The sequence below is a fragment of the Zerene cesonia genome, chromosome 22, assembly GCF_012273895.1.
Source record: "Zerene cesonia ecotype Mississippi chromosome 22, Zerene_cesonia_1.1, whole genome shotgun sequence".
Taxonomy (NCBI): Eukaryota; Metazoa; Arthropoda; class Insecta; order Lepidoptera; family Pieridae; genus Zerene; species Zerene cesonia.
The window spans coordinates 3,365,660-3,375,580 of record NC_052123.1 but is presented as its reverse complement, the minus strand read 5'-3'; the positions used below and the strand labels follow the sequence as shown (position 1 = coordinate 3,375,580).

Genomic DNA, 9,921 nt, shown 5'->3' with positions numbered 1-9,921 from the left:
AGTTTGCTGAACGCCACGAACATGAAGATCGACGCTATAAATCTAATTATACGGACGCAAATGACCTTACTCAAATAAAAGAAGAATTGTCGCGACGTATTGAGAAAAAGACAGAGATACTGAAGAAGCAAGAAGAGCTTCAAAAAGAAATAGAAGACGTCTATAAACGTGCCGTGGACTTTACTAAAAAAGCAGAAATGTATAAAAAAGGTGATCGAAGACACGAAGAGGATTATCGAGATGAACGCCGCCAAGATCAACACGAGTCAAAACATTATGATAGAAATGTAGATCGTTTTGACCAAGAACGTCGTAACCGCGACGAAATTGCGAAAAAACCTTATATTGAACGGAATAGAGATGATTTTCGTCCAGAAGACCGCAGCTTGGAAGAGAAAAATAAAATAAGACGTCCCATGAGTCCAAGTCAAAAAGCTAAAAGAGACAAAGCGGGTGAAGAAATTTCCGAAAAACTATTGAGTAAATATGGAAGCCATTTACCAGAAGATATTAAAACGAGGGTAATTGAAGAAATAAAATTTGCTGTTTCAAAGATATTTTTCGAAATGTTTGGAAACGATGAAGTGTCGTTCATTGAAATGGTAGTAAAATTCAACTCCAAGCACAACATTAAAGATCAAGAGAAAATTTTCGACGAGGTTATGAAAAGTTTCCCGAGCCAGTATCGGAAGCGGCCTGCGCAAGGTGAGATCGGTGTGATTTTATTGGTATTTTTATTTATTGTATTATTTTTAATTATCTATATGAAGTAGATCATATTTTCCACAAATTGAATACCGATTTCAATGATTATGTTTAAATTTTTTGAATACATTGTCATTATTGAATTATAACTGGATGTTAATAAAATTCAATTAATATTTTGCAGATGAATCTGGAATACCGTCGAAGACATCGAAACCTTCTCCTACACCAGTCAAAAGTAAAGGTAATAAACAAACACACGCATCCTAGTAATATTAATGATATATTATATCTCAATCTGTTTCTAACAATCTTATACTCAAACGATTTTTTCAGATGGCACCCAAGAAATATCATATCAAAGTAAGTACAAATTAAATTTTATTCTGTCAAGTATCGCCGTTTATAACTGTTGTATATTGTTTGAGACTTTTTTATTCACAGTACCGAATTGGGATTATAGTTACATGACACAAGCGCAGTTACCCCATATGGATCCCGCAAACACTTATATGAGTCAGCAGTATTTTATGACCATGCAAGGATTTGTTCCAACGTATACCGACGTTGCCAATGTTGTACCAGATTCGATGCCAGCAGAAACTATCGTTTCATCGGGAGTTGAGGGCTATAACCTATATCTGTGCAAAGATGATTTTCAGCCAATTAATGGTCATGAAGCTAACACTCTGAAAGAGCACTTGATCCAGCAAATGCTGAAGGTTACACAAAGTTCGCAAGGTTGGGCTCCGGATTTCACGTTGAAAGGCTTACAGAGCCCTTTTCGTTATGAGGTAGTCACGAAGGACATAGCGTCAAAGGATTGGCTTCTCAGTCTAGATTTCAGCGAATTCCAGGGCTTTAATGTTCTTGTGTACACAAAAGAAGAGTTATGGTATGAACGCGCTGCGGTGTGGCTTCCGAGTCACTCCAAATGTCGTAATATTGAGCCTCTGATGAAACTCAAGTTGCAAAATAGGTTTTTAGAAGGCGTCAATATAGGTAAGTGGAAGTTGGTGAAGAAGATCGTTACAGCTAAAGGTACCCGCATATACGTTGATATGCCCCCGTCTTCGGCTCGCTCTTTGGAAAATCACAAAATGATGCTCAGTTATGAACTCCAGAAAGTCAACGTTTTCTTAAAAGCCGTAGCCGTGGACAAAGACGCTTTTGACGCCGGTTTAAAGGAGCCATCTATACGATTTTTACCCGCCCCCCAAAACGCCCCAATGCCTTCTATCAACCAAAATCCGAATGTCATAAAGTTCTGCCTTAAAGGAGACAAGCCAGTGTCTCTTTCGATTGCACGAAGAATAAAGGACTCGATAATATACAAATTATTCCAACACCATCAATTAGCGGGACACAGTAGGACCGATTTTGTAAAATATGGCTTCATGACGCCCGGCTATTTCGGAGTTCTACCTGAAAATAACGAATCTAAAAATTGGCTTCTACATCTAAATTTAGGATACATAAATCGTCAGGCCATCGTTGTGATGGGTGGCGATGACAGTGATACTCGCTATATTAAAATGTTTATCAATTTGCCAGAGGAACAAAATGCGTCTATTGCATTAGAGAGATTAAGAAACGGCAATCAAGGTGTGAAAGGTATTAATTTCAACAAGTGGAAATATGTCAAAGTTAATTTCGATCGGAATTCGCAAAATGCGACGCTCGCTGTTGAGATGGACATGGAATCGGTGGAAACTATTGTTAGGCTTAAATATCAGTTGGATTATGTAGGTGAGGGTGCAGATTTTGAAACGCTTACGGTTCGTTCGGAATATTCGCACGATAAATTGAACGAATTGTTAGAGAAATATAAAGAGGAACAAACCGACACGTATGTTGTAGCGAATATGGAAATTGCATCGGATGAAAGTGACGACGATGTAGTGTGTCTCGATTAGGCTAGGCTAAGCTTGATATTTCTTTATATATTTTTGTGCTAGAAGATATTTGTGTTTTTCCTTATAACGTTACGTTATTAATATACATGTGAATGGATATTAGATTAGTTTTATTGTGTGAGACCTTTTATTCGACAACATTTTCAGAGCTCATTTAAAAGCAATGAAAAAAATAGTCCCTTACTTAATTAGCGTATATACTATTTTTCATAAATTTATTTATCAAAATTAATTTTTGTATATAAATACATAAAACGTCCGAAATATCTTTCGTATATTTATATCGCCGTATTTTTAATAAAAATGAATGCGTCTTTATGAATTTCGTCCAATGGTTTTGCAGCACTTAACGTGAATAAGGTAAGTGTTATCTACACATATTATGACGTGATTGAATATTTTACTTGACTTATTTTGATTCAAAGTATTATCGAGTTCGTTTCAGATATATCGCTATCTATAGAAAGTACGTGAAATCTTCGAGGCATCTTCGTGATAAGAGAAACGAAGATTGGAATCGTGGTTGCAGATCTTCGGAAGCGGTTACTTTGGCTGTTAAAGGCGTGGAGATAGAAAAACGTCCTTAAACTGGGTAAGATTCTATGAAAACAATGTTTTGCAGGATGAAGTTGGGGATTTTATGGTATTTTCATAATGTTTCGTGTATTTTGACGTAGATAACTTTTATGTGGTTTTTTTTTTCTTGCTGGAGTATTTTCAATCTCTATAGGGGAAGGACCATTCTTTATCAATGATAACGGAGATTTCACGTTCAGGAGATCATCATCGACAACTTTTCCTTGTTACATTTACAGGCGCTTCTTCAAGACTTCTATTCTGATCCTTATATGGTTTATACGGTTAAATCTTTCAGCGTATATATTCTATTCATTAGCATTACAAATTTAAAAATACACAATAGCTTTATTAGGCGTACTGCATTCGCAGAATATAAATACTTGGTGTTATTGGTGAATTGTTTCTAGAATTGGAGCGAAGGTATTATGAAAAGTAAGTGTGGTCGATCTGCATTCCTTTATAGATCTTTTCTAGAAGTTTCCGAGACATCATTACACTTGTTTGTCAACCAACAGTAATATAATATTCGGCATGGACATAGTTAAATGTCAATTCCTCTTACATGAAGCTGATAAGGAGATATCAAACATATGGGCGCTTTGGTGATCGTGATTTCATAAATCAATGTCTGCTATAAGATTTAGATTCGTTCTAACGGAGTCATCTCAGCAATCGTGCTGCACTTGAAATCTCACTATTTCGGCTTATGGTTTATGCTCCTGAAGAAAACTTTTGCACCTGCTAAAAACCTGGGAGGTACGGAATTTAAGAAATTATCGCTTTTTTTTTTGTTATGTTGTTGTTTTTTTGTCCAGGATTTTGAAGAATCTTAAGATCCTATTCATTAAAATTTCCGTATTATTTTTTTAGTGTTGTTTTGACCATATTCTTTGCCATTTTCAGTTCTCTTCTTATTAATGTTATTTGTTTTATTGTACCGAAGATTTGCATTTTTTTTTTTTTGACTTAGATATTGACTTAAAATATAATGTCCAATAAAGAGTGAACTGTACTTATTTTTAACTATTTTTCTTGTAAGTATATATTAACTTGTTCCAAATATTTGAATAAAAATACACTCCTTTATTATTGAATTTGGAATGTTTTCCGATATCATATAGGTCTAGATAAATGTAAAGTACAAACACTTCGAAAAAATTCACTGTGATGTATTTTATATAAATTAAGTTTTATTTCATTTCTTTTTGTTTTAACTTAGAAATATATTTCCATATTGTTTCAGCCACAATTCGTAAGATGCCAGTGAAATATCCCACTAAAGCCCTCCCGCAAAGGTCGCCTACACTTAGAACGGCTGAGCATAAAAAACTAGGTGAGCCCTTAAAAGTATCTAATATTGACTTTTTAAAATTAATGTGGTATTCAATAATAATTTTTAATTTAAAATATATAAGTTGGAATAGATTAAATTAACGTATGAATGTAATTTATTATAATATTGTTACAAATCAAAAGGATGTGTGTTTAATATTAATTTGATCGTAATAAGAATGTATAGCGATTCTACACAACTGCCTAATTGATGCAGTCAGTTGATAATAAATTACAGCATAGAGACTTTTAACAAAGTGAGGGTACTTGGGTCGAACATTGAATAAACAACGTACGAACACTAAGGCACAATCCGTACGAATCCGCCACGTTTCTGAGTGATTCGACAATTATAGGATTCGATATCTAAACGAGTTTTTAAAGGGAAAACATATCTGACACAGTTCCAGTAAGAACATGGATAGTTACATAGAAACTCGCCCTCTGTGTGATATTATTATTTAATAATAGCACATTTTTTGATATATTAGATATAAAATCACGTCCAGAAGTGGTGAAGCAGAAAACAGATGAGACAGCGCGCAAAACCAAGACTGAGGAGTCTCAAAAAACTGGGCGAAAGGATGATGAGGTTCCCAATGAAGATGCAGCAGGTATGCTTTCTTTTTTTTTATTTCCTAAAAAGAGGTTAAGGTCTTGTACATATTTTTTTTTGTTTGCCAATTTATCAGTTTCACCCGTGAAAAATTAAAAAATTTATGATAAAAATATGGCTCATGTCACTAAGATATAATCATCATCATCATCATCATCATCAGCTCATATACGTTCTGCTTCTGGGACACAGGCCTCCTATATGGATTCAGGCCATAATCCACCACGCTGGCAGATGTCACATGTCGAACGTTTTGATTCTTGGACATGCCGGTTTCCTCACGATGTTTTCCTTCACCGTTTTAAGCAGTGGTGATGTTATCCACATGTGCAGATAAATTGAAAAATCAATTTATTTCCTGCACTGCTCGCCCGGTCTCGAACCCCGACTTATCGATTTTTGAAGTCCGAGGTTCTCAACACTGAACCACCACTGCTTTTACTGAGATATAATGCTACTGGAGAAACTGTACTCTTGCCTCTTCTCTGATTAAAAATTCTGTTTTTTCGTTAAAGACAGTAGATAATTTTGTATGCATGTATGAGCATAATTGAGGAGATTGTGTGGTACCTAATTGAAAGACGCGTTATTGAAACCTACACAACCATAATTTGTTTTCATTTACAAAATTTTCTTTCATTTTAGTAATTTTTTTTTTCTAAAAAAATGCCATATCATAAACAACAGATACAACGGCTGTCAAAAAGGAAACCGACGAGTCGATACAGGAAATGTTTCCAGAGGACATCCCGGAAACGGAGCGGGAATTAGATCCTCTCACTACACGCCTGTTGGAATATGAGCTGCGACATATTATGATCAAGGTAAGATATAATAAAAATGCTATGAAAACTCCAAAGAAATAAGCCTACATTACTCGGTAAAGATGTAGTTTTCTAATGGTGAAAGAATTTTTTAAATCGATCGTGCAGGTGTTGTGTAAAATCGTAACAAACAAGCAAATATAAAACGCATCTTTCCTCTATTGTAGTAATTAAGCTGTTGCTTCTTCGGCTTCTACCGCGTGGACATTTCAAATATTTAAAATATAAAATTCAACTGGTGCGTTTACATAAAAATATGTTATATTGTCTTGTGATTATAGCGTCTCGAAATTTAAATCTCATTCAAACTCAGAACCTATATGTTATTCCAGTTGTCCAGCTGTCTACGTACCAAATGTCATTGCAATCGGCTCAGTAGTTTTTGCGTGAAAGAGCAACAAACGCACACGCATCCTTACAAACTTTAGCATTATATTGCAATTTTCCGTTAAAGAATCTTGAATTTTCTTTTTCATAAAGGTTTTGATTAATAATAGCGATATTTATTTGTGTAAAAAGCTTGCGTATGTTATTTAAATGTTGAAAATATATTTTTCAGGTATGGCAAGAGTTCCCCGACGACCCGCCAACGGACGACGAGAAATTGGTCGCCGAAAAGTTTAGGAACGAAGCCGGTGATGATATCAGAAATGTAAGTTAAATCCTTAATTTATTGTACTGATGGTCTACTCAAAAAGGAAAACAGTAAATACGGGTTGCTTGTGTATTGTGACGCCTCCTTGGTACAGTGGTAAACGCGTGAGCGTAGAACCGAGGGGTCCTGGGTTCGATTCCCGATGGGGACAATAAAAAAAAAAATGTGTCGATCTGGCAGGACACAGAAGGCTGATCACCTACTTGTCCATTAAGAAAATCGATCAGTGAAACAGATGTATATCATCTGCCCCATACCCCAGTAGGGGACACGGGACTTCACTTTAGTGTATTGTGTATTTTTATATTGGCTGCTTTTTTTTATACGGCTTGGCTAGTGTAAGTCATATAAATTTTACTTCTAATAGTTAAATCTTAAAATTATTTAAACTGCGGTAGAATTAACAAGTTAGATAAAACGAATGTGACATACATTCGTTTCATGTAACTGGGATGAAGGGATCAAATTATCATGAGATTTTCGTGTTTTTATATTTAATTAATTGAAATAACGATTCTATGTTGCAGGTGATTGGATTAAACGTCACAAAGAGGCTGCTGAATATACATAACAGGTTAATTGTCAAGGTAAATATAACTTAAAAGAATTTCTCATACTTGAAAATCTAATTTAAGTGCAAACAGTAATATACCATGCAAATTCTTAATAGACAGAAGTGTTATGTTGTACTGTATAATTAAATTCAAATAGCATATTAAACGATTTGTTAAACAATAGTATCTATGTATGAATGTATATGTATCTATGTATGTTCTTTAGGTTCGATTCTCCAGTCGCCCGGAGAAGAGTTATTTGCTTGCGTTTTTGAAGAAATATAAAATACGAGGCTTCAAGCGAGTCGCTTCAGAGATCAACACGTTCGCAGCTCAATTGAAAACCATTGAAGACTTCGACAGAATATGCGCGGAGAAGGTGATAAGCTGTGGTAAGTTATTAACATTGCTACTGTAACTGAGTATGTAATAAATTACTCTTATTTTCCATTTGATTCTTGTGAGATATTGGTATGACTGTCAGTGGTTGTGTGTCTGTGTTTATTAATAATTTTACTTGTTCTATGCATGTAATTTACTTGTGTACTTCTAATTATAAAAGTTGCGAAATTTCTTAATAATAAAACAATATTTGAAGCAAAGAACAATAACTTAACTTTTACAATAGGTTATTAAACATTATTTCATTCTATCACAGGTAATGCAAAACTAACAATAACTCCATGCTACACGTTTATGAAGTGCCCACCAAAGTTGAAAACTAAATTTGTGGATGAAGCTGATGATAAAGACGAAGAAAAGGAAAACCCTAAAGTAAAATCAGACACTAATAACGATGAAGAAGAATCTATAAAAATCGACGTTAAAAACAAAGTTGCAACAGAAGAAAAAGCTGGAGAAAAGAAAAATGAGAATAAAGATCAAATAGAAAGTACTACAACTAAAGCCAACCCAGTAAGATTGGAAGTAAAAGAAGCTGATATAAAACCCAAAGAAGTAAATAAACCAAAAGTTATAAATAAACCCGATACGTCAAAACCAGGTAATATACAAACACCAGATAAAGAAACGTCACAAAAATCAGAAGTTAAAAAAGTAACAAACGCCAAGATTGCGCAACCAAAAGAAAATAGTGGTGGGAAAATTAATGAAAACAAAACAGATGAAACTGAAAAATCTGTTGGACTAACTGCAGAAAAAAATAAAGAAACTGCTAAGAATGAAACAATAAACACTCCAAAAGCCAAACAGGCTATTGTACCGAAATCCGTAAAAGCAAAAATTGAGCCGCCTACAAATAATATTCCCACTAAAACGGTGCCTACGACAAAAACTCCTCAAAAATTCACTAAACCCACTGCTGTTGCTAAAAGAATCAACAAAGCAAAAGAAACTGCGAAGGTTCCATCAAAAAAGATCCAGAGTGGCAAAGACAAATCTAAAGATATAAAAACAGTTAAAAATCAATCTAAAATGGGTGTTATTGAAAAATATGATGATTATGATGAAATGGATGATGAAGATATCCTCGCATTGTTGTCTGAAGGCGTGGTCTTAGATGAGTGTGGTTCTGATGATGAATGACTTTTTTTAATCTTAAGTAATTTGTATTGTTCATACGTACTTGTGTAGAAGTCATTAAATGGTGATTTGTCTATTGACCTCCATTGTATGTTTTACATTCCCCCAATGTTTCAAATTCAAATTAAAAATTCATTTCATTTTTGATACAGACATACAAGAATTCAATTATTTTAAAAAATTTATTGTGGGAGTCGAACACGCTTCGGCACGAAATGGGCCAGCTCGCACCGGGGAAGTACCATACCCCCACAGAAAATCGGCGTGAAATAGTGGCATGCCACTGTGTTTCGTACGGTGAGTGGGGGAGCCGGAGGCCCGTTTCCTTTTCCTCACCCGTCCTAGTCCATTCCTTCTTTCCCGTCGTTAATCCATTCCATTTCCCTTACCCCAAATAAGCGGGCAGCGCATTCGCAGAGGCCCTACCTTTGCGAATGTTCATGGGCGGTGGTGATCGCTTACCATCAGGCGAACCACCAGCTCAGTTGCCCGCTATGACATAAAAAAATGTACAGTTTGGATATTGTTATATTACAAAATAATAGAATCGAAATAAAAGTAGATAAATTTAGAAATAATGCATTTAATTAATGATCAGCATGAGTATTATGGTTTTCGACTAAAATTTCACTTTATTTCGGAGGCGACGGAGTATCTGTAATCTCATCTTCCACCTGAAACAACAAAATCATTGCATATTTGTTATGAAGCATTTATATTACGTTCAGAATTGTTTTTTGAGTAAGGCAATTTGACTCACAGACTCAAATCTGCATATGTTCAAAAATTAGAAAAACAGATATAACAAACTAGATCTAAACTTATGTCTCATAGAGTACCTTCTATTTTAATGATAGTACAACCTATTCATGCACAGCTAGCCGTTATACTTATGTGGCAACATAAATAATTAGTATGTATAAAATATAATCAGTTACATACTCTAATATTATTATGATTTATAATGAAATAAACTACAGTATTCAAACCAAGTGAAATAAGTCCCAAAACTACATTTACCTATTAAACGATTTAGCAGAATAGATGTAATACCTATTTGTTCTTGAGAAACACAGGTTATATTATATTATTAATTTCCGATCAATCCGGATCAAGCGGCTAGTTGAATAAACATAAAATATAATCAACTAAAAAAAACTAGTTTTAACTACTAGATAAAAAACTGCTCAACGATTAT

The 9,921-nt window shown here is 34.5% G+C and overlaps 1 protein-coding gene across 1 annotated transcript in view; it reads left to right on the top strand.

Annotated features, from left to right (window-relative positions):
• Positions 1-8,803, top strand: part of LOC119835958 — a 19,514-nt gene extending 10,711 nt beyond the window's left edge. Inside the window, exons 11-21 of the mRNA XM_038361090.1 lie at positions 3-705; positions 890-949; positions 1,042-1,068; positions 1,150-2,619; positions 4,444-4,533; positions 5,024-5,146; positions 5,836-5,972; positions 6,532-6,624; positions 7,155-7,214; positions 7,408-7,573; positions 7,840-8,803. Coding sequence (XP_038217018.1) covers positions 3-705; positions 890-949; positions 1,042-1,068; positions 1,150-2,619; positions 4,444-4,533; positions 5,024-5,146; positions 5,836-5,972; positions 6,532-6,624; positions 7,155-7,214; positions 7,408-7,573; positions 7,840-8,726 — 3,816 coding nt within the window. The 3' untranslated portion in view covers positions 8,727-8,803. The remainder of the gene's footprint in view (positions 1-2; positions 706-889; positions 950-1,041; positions 1,069-1,149; positions 2,620-4,443; positions 4,534-5,023; positions 5,147-5,835; positions 5,973-6,531; positions 6,625-7,154; positions 7,215-7,407; positions 7,574-7,839) is intronic.
• The last annotated feature ends 1,118 nt before the right edge of the window (positions 8,804-9,921 follow it).